The sequence below is a fragment of the Hyaena hyaena genome, unplaced genomic scaffold (assembly GCF_003009895.1).
Source record: "Hyaena hyaena isolate Hyena2069 unplaced genomic scaffold, ASM300989v1 scaffold_102, whole genome shotgun sequence".
Classification (NCBI taxonomy): Eukaryota; Metazoa; Chordata; class Mammalia; order Carnivora; family Hyaenidae; genus Hyaena; species Hyaena hyaena.
Genome location: NW_024080734.1, coordinates 2,565,328 through 2,581,344, shown reverse-complemented (window position 1 = coordinate 2,581,344; position 16,017 = coordinate 2,565,328). Strand labels below are relative to the sequence as shown.

General features: G+C 50.6%; 1 protein-coding gene across 1 annotated transcript in view; it reads left to right on the top strand.

Annotated features, from left to right (window-relative positions):
• Nucleotides 1-8,642: 8,642 nt before the first annotated feature.
• SH3PXD2B (SH3 and PX domains 2B) overlaps nucleotides 8,643-16,017 on the top strand; it is a 98,779-nt gene continuing 91,404 nt past the window's right edge. Inside the window, exon 1 of the mRNA XM_039235752.1 lies at nucleotides 8,643-8,780. Coding sequence (XP_039091683.1) covers nucleotides 8,706-8,780 — 75 coding nt within the window. The 5' untranslated portion in view covers nucleotides 8,643-8,705. The remainder of the gene's footprint in view (nucleotides 8,781-16,017) is intronic.

The window sequence follows — 16,017 nt, the reverse complement described above, 5'->3', positions numbered from 1 at the left end:
CACTGCTATCACAAAAAATGCAACAGACTGGGTAGCTTAGAGACAATGGAGATTTACTTCCCACTGTTTGGGAGACTGGGAAGTCTGAGACCTAGCATGGCTGGAGACCTCGCTGGGTCTTCACAGGGTAGAAGGAGCAAGGGCACTCTCTTAGGTCTCCTTCACAAGGGCACTAAGCCCATTCGTAAAAGCTCCGCCTCCCAAAGCCCTCACTTTCCTAACATCATCACTTTGGGGGCTAGGTTTCAACATACGAATTTAGGGGCACGGGAGTCACATTCAGACCACAGCATCTTGGTCTTGGCAGGACCCAAGCTGGCAGAGCAGCCGTGATCTGGAGCACTGCCAGGCAACAGAGTAGAGGTGACATCGCCTATTTGCCCTTCTGCCTGGAAGTGAGACACTTTGCTTCCCGTTCACATTTCAGTGGCCACGGAAGTCTCATAACCCACTCTGAATAGGGGGTGGAAGCCTGCAATCCAAGCATGTGTCCGGGAGAGCCGGAATCCGTTCTCCTTCTAGCAGACACAGTGATCTCGGTAAAACATACATCAGATCACTCAAAGCCATTCCATGGTCCCCTGTGGAAGTCAGTGTGCCACTACCTCTCTGAGCCCATGTATCCTGCTTCTCTTCATTTTCCCTGCTCCCCTCCAACCACACTGACCTCCTTTCTGTTCTCAGACATGCCAGCCAGGCTCCCATTTTTGCACTGGCTATTATCCTCTTCTAGAGGCTTCTTCCCGTAGCCACCAACATGGCTCACTGCCTCACCTTCAAGATCACCTCCTTAATGAAGCCTACCTGTTCCACCCTATATAAAATTGCTTCCTGCTCTCCCGACCCCCATCCTCCTAGGCCCCATTAGCTTGCACTACTTTTATTTTGCTCCTAACACTTTTTACCTTCTAATATCCCTATTTCTTATGTTTATTGCTGGAATTGGACTACCACAAAAAAAGGACCGTTACCTGGTTTATTCACTGATGTGTCCCAAGAAACTCTTGCAGTGCCTGGCACATATTAGGCACCCAATAAGCACTGTGTATGGAAGTGATAAATACTTCCTTACAAGTGATAAATAAATACTAGTGAATACATAACCGGGCTCCGTGGGCTACCTGCACTTTGGGATCATGCTCTGACACGCTTTATACGAGTAGGCAAGGCTGAACCCTAATCTTCATATTCGATGCAACAAACTTATAGAGTAACCAAGCAGTTAGAGTCACCATTCATGGGGGTGTGGGAAGCACTAGGGATGATTAAACAGTAACTGATGGGGGCGCCTGGGTGGCTTCGTCGGTTAAGCGTCCGACTTTCGCTTAGGTCACGATCTCGCGGTTCGTGGGTTCGAGCCCCGCGTCGGGCTCTGTGCTGACTGCCGGCTCAGAGCCTGGAGCCTGTTTCGGAGTCTGTCACTCCCTCTCTCTCTGACCCTCCCCTGCTCACGCTGTCTCTCTCTCTCTCTCTCCTAGAAATTAAAAAAAAAAAAACAAAAACAGTAATTGATGTTCCTGGGGCAGGAATGGGGGGGGCAGGGGCGTGCCACTTGGTAGCAGTGACAAGCTGGCTGCCACCCTGTGGCTGAGTGAGGAAATGCACCCAGTCTGATTTTGGGAAACTGACAGGCAATCTCTGTCGTGTAACACTTTTCTGCAAGTTTCTCTAGGCTCTGTGACCGAGATGGGAGTCCCCAGGCTTGGCCTCCTCAGAGGTCTCTGGAGTATGTGCCCAATGACCTGAAATGTAGCCCAAACCCCTTTTTGTTATCTGTATGACCTCTCGCACACTCACACATCCATTTGTTCATTTGTTCATTTCTCTCTTTTTTTTTTAAGACTGGAATTTTTAAAAAATATTTGTTTGTTTGTTTTGAGAGCATGAGCAGGGTAGGAGCAGAGAGAGAGAGTTAGAGAGAATCCCAAGCAGGCTCTGCACTGTCAGCGTAGAGCCCTGTGCAGAAACTCGAACTCATGAACATGAGATCATGACCTGAGTCAAAATCAAGAGCCGACATTTACCCGACGGCACCGCCCAGGCGCCCCTCCGTTCATTTCTTCAACAAATATTTGCTGAGCAGCTGCCAGGGATCCAGACACTGTGGGAAAGAAGAGGCCCTACCTGCCTTGTGGGGGAGAAAGCCATTCATTTTTTCCATAACTATTCACCTCTGATGAACCTATGAGACCGTGCTGATGTTGCAGATAACAACTGATGACAGACTGAGGTGAGCTCATGGAGCTGATGCCTAGTGACAGAGAAGTAAGATCATGACAACATCAGTGACAAATGCTGTGAAGGAAATGCACATGGGAGAGGGGGGGCTCCTTTAGGGAAGGTCTCAGAAGAGATGACGTTTAAACTAAGGCCTGAAAGACAGCAATGGGCCATGTGAGGGATAAGCATTCCAGAAGGAGGGAACAGCACGTGCAGAATGGTGAACATTCTAAGAATGGAGAGAAGGCCAGAGTGTCTGCAGGGGAGTGTGCCGGGGGGAGGGGATGAGATGAGGTCAAGAGGTCAGCGGAGGCCAGACCCTGCAGGGCCTTGACCATAGTGAGACCTCAGCCTTTGCAGACATTCTCTAACTTCCTTTTCTAAAGACCCACCTAGCTGGAGATACAGAATGGTGTTAGAGGTGTCAGTCCATTTGGGCAGCAGTAACAGAATAGTATAGCCTGGCTGGTTTATAAACAACGGAAAGTAATTTCTCATAGTTTGGGAGTCTAGGAATTCCAAGATCAAGGTGCTGATTTGGAGTCTGGCGAGAGTTCACCTCCTAGTTCATCAACAGCTGTCTTTTCACTGTGTCCTCGCAGGGCAGAAGGGGTGAGAGAACTCTCCAGAATATCCTTTATGAGGGCACTAATCTCTTTCACAAAAGCTCCACTATTGTGACCTAATCACCTCCTAGAGACCCCTAGCTCCAAATTATATCAAACTGGGAATTAGATTTCAGTATGGATATGGGGACGCACACACATTCAGCCTGTAGCAGGGCATCTACTTAATGAAGATGAGTGCATACAACATTAAGAAATCACCAGTCCTGGGCACCTGGGGGGCTCAGTCGGTTGAGTGTCCAACTCTTGGTTTCAGCAAAGGTCATGATCTCACAGTTCATGGGATCGATCCCCACATCAGGCTCTGTGCTGACAGTGAGGAGCCCGCTTAGGATTCTCTCTCTCTGTCTCTCTCTCTCTCTCTCTCTGCCCCTCCCTCACATGTGCACACTTTCTCTCTCTCTCTCTCAAAATAAATAAATAAACATTTAAAGAAAAGAAAACATCAGTCCTATCCTCAAGTGGGGTCTTGCTTCCAGAAAGAACATGGGTCACGCACCCACTAGATCCGAGTTCAAAGCCCAGCTTCACCACTTTTCTGTGCTATGACCCCTGGGCAACTTCTCTGAACTTTGCTTTTCTCACTTGAAAATGGGAAAAATAACACACTGCACGTTTCTTGGACAAATTAAATAGAGGAATGGGTATAGAATGTCTGGGGCTGTACATAGCACCTGGCAGATGCTCAGTAAAAGCCACATTACAAGACACACACACACACACACACACACACACACACACATACCCCTTTACAAAGTAGGGAAAAGACAGATACAGGCACAATTTACAAACACAAAGGAGATAGAGATGAAAGCAGTACTGAAGGGTCCAGGTCATGGAGGCCTTGAATGCCAGTCTACAGCACACCAAACACCTTGAGCAGTGGGGGTTGGGGGCAGGGGTGGGGTGGGGCATTGCTTCTCTTTAGGAGGAAGATAATTATGGCAGCTGGGAAAAGGAAGAAGATGGAAGGAAGCTGTGCTCTCCTTCCAGCCCCTGAAATGTAACTTCACTCAAGTTCCTCCCCACCCCCCAAGGCTCTGCCCTGCAGCCTGGGCCCCTGGAAATTTGCTTTAAAGCCCACTTCCTTACAGCTCATAAGCTATTCTGCGGATCACGTGTGCCTGGCCACTGAATGTTTGCAGGTCCGGCTGTGTTCATTATGAGCATCTTGCTGTGGCAGTCTTGGAGCGAAAGAGTCTCTTTTCAAGTCCCCTGCCTCTGTTCTGGAAAGAGGTCTGATTCCATCTCAGACAGCTGATGGAGAGAGGAAGGAAAGGAGTGGAGCCTCAGTTCCCTGGGCCTGGCCGTCTGTCTTGGGGACTTGGGATTTGGGAGAAGTAAAGCCTGGCAGTCAGGCAGACATCAAAAATCAAAAAAAGACCAGAACCTCACTCAGCCTGATGGACTCAATGCCCCTTGAATGTGTAGCCCTCCTCCCAAATAAACCTGCCATATGGAATTCCGTGGTCCGTTGGCTTCAGCATTGATTTTCTGTGGTAGGCAGCTCTCGGGTTTGCAAAATGCACATCTAGAAAAGAAATATAGAAGAATGAAGTCAGCTAAGGCAGCAAATTTACCTTTTTCTCTGCCCTGTTCTCTTCACACCCCAATCAGGGAAAATGCCAGCGTTCCCAGGAGTGTGGACACAGTGAAGCTTGGTGTGAAGAGGTCTCTGAGGAACAGGTAAGGACGAAAGCCAGCCCAACCCTGGAGAGGACTTAGGTTAGAGTTAAGTATATGGAGATAGATTCATTCATCCCACAAGCATTTCCTCGAGGGCCTCTCTATGCTGGTTTGTGCCAGACTCTGGGGGACCTGAGACAAATGAGACCCATTCCAGCTCCTTGGGGGCTCAGAGTCTGGCAAAGGAATCAGATCTATAAGAAGGAAATAATGACTATGACAACGGACAGTGATAGCTGGTGGGGGGGGGGGTGATGGGGGGGCTGGGGAAACAATTACATATCAGGGATGCAGGGCTTCCTGGAGGAAGTGACATCCAACCTGGGCATTAGAGGCTGAATAAGAAGTCACTGGCAGACAAGGTGGGGAAATGAATCGCTTATGCTTAGGTATGCAGGTAGGAAACAGCAAAAATATTATTTCCTTCTGGAGATCACAAGTCATTTCTATTTTGGGGAACATGGAGGCAGGTGGTGGGAGATGAGGCTGGACACAAAATCAGGGGCTAAAAAGAGAGTCAAGACTAGGAAAGAGTAGACGTAGTTCATGGCAGTTGGGATTAAAATTAGGTTTGACTAATAGGCAACCAACGGAATGGGAAAAGATAGTTGCAAATGACATATCAGATAAAGGGTTAATATCCAGAATCTATAAGGAACTCACCAAACTACACGCCCGAAAAACAAACAACCCAGTGAAGAAATGGGCAGAAGATATGAACAGACACTTCTCCAAAGAGGACATCCAGATGGCCAACAGACACATGAAACGATGCTCAGCATCCCTCCTCAGCAGGGAAATACAAATCAAAACCACACTGAGATACCACCTCACACCAGTCAGAGTGGCTAAAATGAGCAAATCAGAGAACTCTAGATGCTGGCGAGGATGTGGAGAAACGGGCACCCTCCTACACTGTTGGTGGGAATGGAAACTGGTACAGCCCCTCTGGAAAACAGTGTGGAGGTTCCTCAGGAAACTAACACTAGAACTCCCCTAGAACCCAGCAATAGCACTGCTAGGAATTTACCCAAGGGATACAGAAATGCTGAGGCATAGGAGCACATGTACCCCAATGTTCTTAGCAGCACTCTCCACAATAGCTAAAACATGGAAAGAGCCTAAGTGTCCATCAACAGATGAATGGATCAAGAAGATGTGGTTTATCTATACCATGGAATTCTACATGGCAATGAGAAATAATGTAATCTGGCCATGTGTAGCAACATGGTTGGACCTTGAGGGTGTTATGCTGAGCGAAATATGTCAGGCAGAGAAGGACAAATACCATATGTTCGCACATATAGGAGGATTAGGAGGAACTCGACGGAGGACCAAGGGGGAGAAGAAGGGGGGAAATGGTGGGGGAAAGGGAGAGAGGCAAACCATGAGAGACTCTTGAATGCTGACAAAAACTGAGGACTGATGGATGGGGGGGTGGATGGGCACGGAGGAGGACACTTGTGGGGATGAGCACTGGGTGTTATGTGGAAACTAATTTGACAATAAACTATTTGTAAAAAAAATAAAATAAATAAATAAAATAAAATGTGTTTTAAACAGCAGGAAAAAAAATAAAATTAGGTTTGAGATTTGGATGCACTTAAAGGGCGATGTTTGGCTGTATCAGATCAGCTAATAGCAAAATAACAAAAATACATATACTTTATATGCATTATCTCATTTAGACTTCAGAACAAGCCAATGAGGTCAGTGGCTATTCTTATTATATCTCACAGATCAGGAGATAGAGTACAGAGAGGTGGTGTGCCTTGCCGAAGCTCACACACTTGGTAAATGGTAGTTGCCAGGGGCTGGGCAAGGAGGAATGGAGAGATATTGCTTAAAGGGTACAGAGTTTCAATTTGTGAAGGTCAAAAAAGTCCTAGAGACGGTTTTTGGTGACAGTTGCACAATGATGTGAATGTACTTAATGCCACAGAACGTTACACTTACAAAGGGTTAAAATGGTAAAGTCTATGTCATGTATATTTCACTACAGTAAAGAAGAAGAAAAAGGAAGACAAAGGAAGGGCACGGAAAGATGCAGATATTGCATTTTCTGCTACAGACAGGTGGCAGGAAAGTTCGTCTTCTCAGGCCTTTCCTGCCACCGCAGAAGAGGTGAGCACAGGCAGGCTGAGGACCCAACTTTGCCACTCGGGGTGTAACTAGGGCCAGGTCGCGTTGCCTTTTGGGGAAAACCGAGGAAGCTGGCTGATTCACAGATTTCCTCTAGTGTCTGCCTTCTGTGGTTCTGCCTTATTAGGAAGGCCTGGCTCATTCAGAGGATGAGAAAGGAACAGAATAGCCAGACCTTCAACATACTGGACATTTCCAAGTAATCCGACTCGCGATATGCTTCAGAAGAATGTGTCTTACAGAAACTATATCAGTCCTGGCATGAAACAGATGCTACCCTCAAACAAGGTCACCAGGGGACGTTTACTAAAAGGTCCCCTTGCAAAGGTGTGGCAGGGCTTAGCAGGGCTTGGGGAACCAGAAGGGGAAGGTGCAGTACCCAAGGCTTGAAGCAGTAAGACTGTTAACACGCTTAGTGGAAAAACAGGTCCCAGGAACCCTGAGGGAAAAGGTATGTGGAAGGCCACCTTTGGAGGCACAACCCTGCAGGAAAAAAGATCACTCGGGAAATTAATGCCTAGACCTCTCTCTTCTTCTGCCCTCCAGCTTCTGCCAGGGCTCCCCATTGGCCAAGCCCAAGAGGAAACTGAGGACAGGAAGCCTGTCCCTGAAATCCTTACAGACCATCCTCTGGGGCCAGGTCAGGGTGGCAAACCCTGGCAAGGAAGTTAGAGGGGCAAATGGAGCAATGGGTCCAAAATGAATCAGCACCAAACTATCCAGGAACCTGGCCAGGGCTGCTGAGAAGCATCCTCCCCAGGATGACCCCCACCGTCTTTCAAAAGCTGACCTTGGATCTAGGGTGGGAAGGAGCCTTGGGCTCTTTCAGGCCCGGAGGGGAGCTCTGCAGTTTGTTGGAAAGAGCCCCTGCTTACTAGCGTGACAGCATTGGCCAGGATCCCATCCATGCATTGATGTGTACATTCATTCAAACGTTTGTTCAGCCAACATCTGAAAATGACTCTGAGCCAAGCCAGGGCTAGGAGGTACTGGATGAAGAAATGTGGAACAGCCCCAGCCACCCCCCCCCCAAACCACCACCACCCTTAGCTTATGAAATATGTCTAGAGCCAGAGTATGATGGGTTCCTTCCACCAGTGCAGTGAGTCTGGAAGGCTGCTCTTAGTCACCTCCTCTGTAATATGGGTCAACCACCTTTTCCTTCCAGAGCTGTCTCGAGGATTCAAAGGGGACATTTCGGAAAAGCGGAAAGAAGGTTCTGCACCTGGCGTGGAAGAAGTGCTCCATATTTGGGAACCAATGGCGTCTGTTACCAAGCACCCATCTGCCCCTCACGCGTTCACCACCCTATTACTCGCTGTTCTGCCACCATTGTTGGAAGTGTATTCTACCTGTACTTGTTGTGATTTTACTCCCTGAATGTCCAAGGCTCGGGTCTGGGTTTTAAAATACCCTGGCCAGACACTGCCGACAGCTTCACTTGCATCGTCACACGGCGAGGACAGCCCTGGTTGGTAGGCAGTGTACCAGCCCCATTCTACAGATGAAGGAACTGAATCCTCAGAGGTGAAGCAACTCTCCCAAGGCCGCAGAACAGACAGCGGCAACAATCGGAATTTGAACCCGGGAGCCAGGCCCTCGGATCCGGCTCTGGACCGCGGCTCCTGAGCGAGCGCGTGCGGGAAGGAACCGACCAGCCGATCAGCGACTGGACGGCGGATGCGCGCCCGCCCCCTCCCCCGGCCGCCGGGGCAGGGCGCCGGGACAAAGGCGCGGCGGAGGCCGGACGTGGGCCAGCCGGGTCCGCGCGCGGGGGGCGGGAGCGGGGCCGGCCCCTTTAAGGGGGGCGGGGCGGCGGCGCGGGGGGCGGGCCGGGGGCGGGCCGGGGGCGGGCAGCGGCGGCGGCCGGCCGGGCCCGAGGGCGCGCGGAGCGAAGGGCGGCGGCGGCGGCAGTGGCTCGTGCTCGGCCGGGGCTCCGGATAGCGCTCGGCACCCCGCTCCCAGCCAGCGGCGGCGCGCCCCCCGCACCCGCGCCCCCCGCACCCGCGCTCGGCCCCGCGGAGGACGGCCATGCCGCCGCGGCGCAGCATCGTGGAGGTGAAGGTGCTGGACGTGCAGAAGCGGCGGGTGCCCAACAAGCATTATGTGAGTGCCGCGCGGCCCCCACGCCCCCTCGAGCTCGTGCCCCGCCAGGGGCGACCGAGACCCCCCCGGCTCCGAAAACTTCCGAACCGTCAGCTCTCTCCCCACCCTCCCCTTCTTTCCCCTCCTCGGCCCTGCTGCTGCGAGCCCGGGTCTCTCCAGCTCCTCCCCCTCCCCCTCCCCCTCCTCTCTTTCGCCCGGCTCTCCTCCCCTCCTTCCCGTCCTCCCGCCTCGCCCCTCCGCAGCTCCTCTCCCCCTTTCTGTCTCCTCCTTGGCCCCCCACTCCGTCCTGCCCATCTGTGGAAAAGTCTGGCCCGAGCCAGTGTAGGGGACAGAGAGACAGAAAGAGGGGGAGGGGGAGAGAGTCAGACAGACAGACAAGAGATAGAAGCTCCTGTGCTCAGGCCGCCTGCCCTGTCCCTCCTTGTCCAGAGGCACTCAGACCCGCAGTGCCTAGCCACAGGTAGCCCCTCAAGGGATCGCCAAGTTTGACTCCAGCCGTTTGGAGCAGCCAGCCAGCCTGAGCGATCCCTGATAATGGATCCTTTGAGTGCCTGCACCGTGAAAAGGTTTAAAAGAAAAAAGTCCCTGCCCTCCTTCTCCAATGAGTTCTGTTTAAAAATGTGCGAAAGTTTTCTCCTGGTACCTCCGTCTGTAAAATGAGAATCTTGTTTAGAGCTGGTGAGGACTTGAGAAAATGGGCCAGTAACCTCCTTTTGCAGATGGGAAGGCTGAGGCTCCGAGAAACTGCAGGTTCTGGAACACGGAGCTGCATTCAGGCCTTCCCTGCTTCCGGAAGGTGTGCCAGGGCACGCGGTGACCCCCACATGGGAAACGGATTCTGCAGCAATCTAGGAGCTGAATCTGGGTTCAAGGGGCCATGGGATCACCTCAGAGGTTTTGGGCGGAGTGATAATGGGTCTGAGGGATGTTGGGCCCAGGTGAGGCCTTGGGGAGGCCTCCTTTATTGGAGGGAAGGGGGCTCTGGTGTCTCTGGTGGTGAGAAGGGGGCAGTGGCAGCGCCTAGCTGCAGAGAAGTTAACCAGGAAGGAAAAAAGCAAGAGGGAGGGAAAAAATCCTAACAAAGAAGTGTAGAACAATGAATAGCAAAGGGCGTTGGCTGGCTAAATTCAGCTCCTCGGCCTCCTTGCAAGTTGTCTGGGGATCTATTTTCCTAAGAGGCTCCTTCTTATAGAGCAGATCTACATGCCGTCGGTGAATAGCTTATAAAATTCTGAAAGGAGATAGCCGGAATTCACTCTGCACTCTCCACGAGAAAGGGTGTGCTGTGTGAGTCCGTATTGTTATTGGCTGGGCAGCCAATAGCCCTTAGCCAGGCTGTGGGAAGCTATTTCCTGGACCTGTGGCATCTTTAAATAGAGTGAAGTTTCCCTTGATTCCAGAGCTGAGCTAAATTGTCTTTTTTTTTTCCTCTTCCTTTTGTGTGTGTGTGTGTGTGTGTGTGTGTGTGTGTGTGAGCTGTTTCAAATGCTGCCAGATCGTGGTTTCTTGTTTGAGCTTGTTGAGTGTGTAACTGAGTTGCCTTTTGGGTATGAGGACCGTTTTCACCAACATGGCAACAAGAGGAAGTCTAAAATTCTCCATGCTGCCTCCACCCAATCTGTGAGCTGGCAGAACCAGAATAGATACAGCCACCACAAAGTGGGCATCATCCTCCACTCTCTCCTGTCTGCTCCCAGCGCACACATACGGAGGCAGAGGTTCTTGAGCCCATTTGACAGATGAGGAAACAAAGGCTCAGAAAGGTGAGGTCCTCTGCCCCGAGGTCACGGTCACAGGCAGAGCAAGGATGTCAGTCCAGGTCCGTTGGACACCAAAAAGTGGTGTTCCGCCGGACCACTACACTGCTTCCTACAGCCCATACCTTCTGAGTTTCCTTAAGCAAAGGCCCCTTAAGAACCAGGAAGTCTGCCATCATTTGTGATCATCCTGCGGCTTTTCATTCCCTGCTTAGTCAGATCCTCACCCGCCAGCTTTTTGAAGGTTCGGCAGCTTTAAGGAGCATCTTGCTTAGCTTTCCATCCCTTTTGAAGGGTCCTTTGAGACAAGTTACAATATGGATTCGGGTTTAGATCGTGGCCTCAGCTTGATAGCTGTGTGGCTTCTCTGAGCCTCAGTTTGCTCGTCTGTACCGGGGGTGGGGGGGTGCCCACTTCCTAGGGGGAGGGGCCACGTGATACCAGGGCTGGCTGCCATAGCCTTCAGAAGGCTGCCTCCCTGCTCCGTGGCGTCCATGTCACCCTGCTTGGGAATGTGCCGAAGTCACATGTGGAGGATTTCACCAAAAACTTGTTTTTCTGCATGTGGATTTAGTCACTTGTGACTCAAGGGGGCCCCCTCCCTTGGACCCAGCCTTTTGGGTTCATCAGAGGGGTGATGGGTTGAACTGGAGCCTGAGTCACCTACAAGAACAAGGCAGATTTAAGGCCATGGTGGCAGGGGACCTGAACCCACCAGAAACTGCCAGAGCCTCCTACCCCACCACTCTGAAAGAAATGAGCACGGGGACACCTACTGGCGTGGGCCTAGACTCTCATCCCATTCGGTACCCTCCTCTCAGAACCTGGCCTGGCCACCCTGGAGAGAAGGCATGAGAAGTGAGGTTGGACGGTCCTCAGCTCTGCTGTGTGACCTTGGGCTGCTCAGTCTCTCTCTCTGAGCTCCAGCTTCTGTAATCTGCAGGTTGTATATACTGCTCTTCCCTCTAGGACAGAATTTCTCACCTCAACACCATTTTTTGAGCCAGATCATTCTTTGTAGCCGAGGGCTGTCCTGAGCATTGTAGAATGTTTACCAGCATCTCTGACTTCTACCCACTAGGTGCCAGTAGCATCCCCCTCCCAGAAGTATCAGTTATGGAGAGTTCCGTTAGCCATGCCCCCTACTTTTCCACCCCCTCCTCCCCATTTGCAGCCACCTTCGTCACCACCTGTACATCCTGTCAGTTGCTGTGGAAGGAACAAGTCACAGAGACTGTAGATGTCATAGGGAAACTGCATCGGAGCTCGGGACTGGGCCACCTGTCGCACCTGACAAGGCACCTTCGTGATCAGGGTGGCACCCTGTCCCTGCCCAGCCTCAGCCTTCGTTGCTTGCGGGCCAGGCAGACATCGCCGGTGGGCCCAGGGGCAGAGCCACAGGTCAGGTCTGGAGAACACAGGGCAGAAGCCTCAGGGCCTCTGAGAGCCTAACTGTTGGAGAGAGATTTTTGTTGATGAAAAGACTGATAATAATGGTAGTATTATTTGGCAAGTGCCCCCTGGAGCCACCACCCACTGTCAGAGGCAGGGGGAGATGAAGGTTTAGGGAGCTGATCCATTTCTGTGCTGGATTTCTGAATGAATGGAAAGGGGGTTTTCAAGCGTGATACCCAGGGGAGACGCTTCCCAGCTGGGTTGTCTTCTAGCTTGAGGGGAGGAGCCAGCGCGCCCCGGACGTTTTGCAGGTTTTATTCGGATTGCCCCGTTTCCGGCACTGGAGTGGGATGTATAGGAGCCTTGGGTTTAGAGGAGAGTCTCTGTCTGCAGGAAGCAGGAGACCCTGGCTTGCTTTTTCTTGAGACCTTTGATGTTAAGAGGAGCAAGATGGTAGTAGTGGTTATGGCAGCAGTGACCCTAACAGCTGAAATTTGATCAGCTGCTGTGGGTCAGGCACTGGATTATGCTCTCTCTATAATTAGTCATCATAACAGTCCTTTCAAATAGGTACTTTTGGGGGCGCCTGGGTGTCTCAGTTGGTGGAGCATCCGACTCTTGATCTCAGGGTCATGAGTTCAAGCCTCACGCTGGGCATGGAGCCTATTTAAAAAATAATAATAATAAAATAGGTGCTTTCTCGTATGAATCCACTGTTTCGAATATACGAATACGTAAAATATCCATCGACCATCCGGCTATGTCAGATCTTCCTATTTTGCCGTGTTTCAGATCATTAGGTTTGTTTTTTGAGAAAGAAGACATGGCAGACCCCAAGCCTCTTGTGTACCCTCAGCTCCCTCCAGCCCCCTCCCCCACCCACAGGAACCAGCGTCCTGCATTTGCTGTGTGGTTTGTCATTCCCATGCACTTCAAAAAAAAATAGAATATTCAGTCTGTTAGAAAGGATTTTTCTCCTCCAACAGTTTTATTGAGGTGTAATTTACATACCATAAAATTCACTCATTTTAAGTGTATGTTTGCTGATTATTTTAGTAAATTTACAGAGCTGTGAGACCCACCATTACAGTCCAGTTTTGTAATATTTGCATCAATCCCAAAGAGACCCTCGACTGGTCTGCAGTCAGTCTCCTTCCCTCCCCAGCCCCTTTTAACCGTTTTTTTACCTTTTTAACTGCCCCAAATCTTGCATTGGATGTTTTAAAACTACATGAAAACATCGCCTTTTCAAGATCTATGCTGATGCACATGGCCCCAGTTTCATTTTAACTGCTGTTTAATACTCCATTTGAGGGGTGCCTGGTGGCCCAGTCAGTTAAGCGTCTGACTCAGGTCATGATCTCATGGTTTGTGAATTCGACCCGTGTTGGGCTCTGTGCTGACAGCTCAGAGCCTAGAGCCTGCTTCAGATTCTCTGTGTGTGTGTCTCTCTCTCTCTGCCCCTTCCCCGCTTGTGCTCTGTCTCAGAAATAAATAAACATGATAAAAAAAATTGTTTTAATATTGCATTTGGATATACCGCTAGTTATTCTAGCTCCTATTGGGGACTTTCGGGTGTCCCCAGCAGGTCAGGTCTGTGTGGCTGCTTCCTGCACATGTACCCTAGGTGGGGTTGCTGGGTCTGGGGGTTGGTGCACTCTCGCCTTTACATTTAGATCCACCCAGAAGAGTGTCTGTGCATCCTTTGCTGTGGGTCCTTGCTAACACCCCAGACTGTCAGACTTTTTAGTTTTTGCCGTGCTGCCGGGTGTGTGTACCCCATGGTGGCGTGTGCTTGCGTGTTCCCTGCTTGCTGGTAACGTTGAGCATCTTTGCACACCCTTGTCGGCCATTTGAGCGTCCTCTTCCATGAACTGTCTGTTTTATCTTTTGCTCCTTCCTCAGTGTATTGAGTTACTTGTCATCTGTTCATTGGTACGATTTATTCATACAGTCAAGATCCTAACCCTTCAGGTGGTTACGTTAGGGGTTCCCATTCTCCCCTTAAGACTGGAAGGGATGGCATGCACCTAACTAAGGTCACACAGCATGGGGATGGAGCCAGATGTGCACGTGGTCTAGGAGAGGTGGCAGCCATGTGATCTCTCCCCTGAGCCAAGTGACCGCGGGTGTGTCACCTGGCTTCTGGACCCCAGTTTCCTCCCCCATCTCACTGCTCCCTCAGCCTGGATTGATGCAGCGCAGGCAGCTCCAGCCCTAATCATTCTCGCCCCACGAAGTTCTGGGTGACTGTGCCTGTGGAGTGATGGGGTAGCAGACCTTGTGCTACCACTCTTGGAACCTCCCTTCTTTATTCATCAGGTTCCTAGAGCCCCGGGGTCACAATTCGAGCTGCTGAGTTCAGGTAGATCACGCCTGCCTTAGGTATTACTGGCAACCTCAGCTCAGCCTGTAGGAGCCTCTGGCTGGCGAGCTTCATGGTCTGGAACACACTGGGAATCTGCATTAGCTGCATTCGGATTCTAGCTACCAGTTACCTGGCACCCCCTCTTTTGCAGAAACACGCTGGGCAGGGCATCAAACTTGAGTGGAAAGAATTGGGTGTTAGAGATAACGTGGCCTTGGCTGACTCTGCCCCCAGCCTTAGTTTCTGCATCTATAAAATGAATACAGTGTCTTCCTCCTAAGTCTGTTGTGTGCTCTTTTGATAATGTATGGACTCTGTCTATACTCCATGCCTTCTGCCCGAGAAATAACTGCCAGCGACTGGCACATTTCTTTCATTACAAAAAGACCAAGATTTTTGTTTTAAGTGTTTGTTTATATTTGCGGGGGGCAGGGGCAGAGAAATAGGATTGAAGCAGGCTCTGTGCTGACAGCAGACAGCCCGGTGTGGGGCTCAAACTCACCAACCACAAGATGGCCTGAGCCAGAGTCAGACACTTAACCAACTGAGCCACCCAGGCGCCCCGAAATGACCTAGCTTTGAGTCCTCCTCAAGCACTTCTGAGTTAGATCAGCTCCCTGAGGTTATGTAAAATGGAGGCAGGAGTTGTAATAGTATTTCCCTAAAGTGTGGGCCATTATGAAGACTGACTCGTGTCACGTAATATTTAGCCTGATGCATCATGTATAAAAGGCACTTAATCAATCATAGTGGTCGTGAAAAATAATACGGACAGTAATAATAGCCAGCCCCAGGCTGGACGCCCTAGAGCCCCTGGCATAGGCCCTCAGCAAGGCTGAGCCTTCCTATCTACTCTGGGTGGGTTCTTGTCCTGTGCCCTGTGTCACAAAGAAGCAGTGCATGAAGTAGGCATTAAGGCCCCTCAGGTAGGCTTTTTGTTGTTGTTGTTTTTAAATTTATTTATTTTGAGAGAGAGAGAGAGAAAGCAGGAGCAGGGGAGGAGAGAGAAAGAGAATCCCAAGCAGGCTCCACACCGCCAAACACAGAGCCCAACGCAGGGCTCAAACTCACGAACTGCAAAATCATGACCTGAGTACAAACCGGAGTCCATGCTTCACAGAATGAACCACCCAGGCGCCCCTTGGTAGGCTTTTTTTTTTTTTGGATGGCTTTTGCTTTCTTCTGATTGAAAAACAGTGGACCTTATTATCCGTTGCGTTGTGCCATCCTGATTGGTCTGTCCCCACGGATGCAAGAAGCCAGATAGGTCACCCTAGACAGGAGCTATCAGCCGCTGATTACACTCTGGGCTCCTACAGCTGTTTCAAGATCGGGGCGGGAGGCGGGGGGACTCTCATGCCTTCAGATTACTTCCATGTCACTTTAGTTCAGACTTTGTGACATTCCATGCTTCTGGTGAGCAGAGAAAGTACCCCCGACGGGCTGGGTTCAAATCCCTGCGCTGTCACCTACCGGCGGTGTGACTTCAAAGGACTTATCCTCTCTGAAGCTCTGTAGAATGGGAATAATAACAGTTCCAATTTCATAGGACCAATGTGAGGTTAAACAGGTCTAGCGTCTCATAAATATGAGCTTTATTAGGAACATACAGATGTAGTATTGATGATAGTAAGAAGTTGGTAACCACTTAAATGCCCATCAGTGGAGAACAAGAGAAATACAGTGTACTGTATCCACACGCTAGGACACCGTCAAG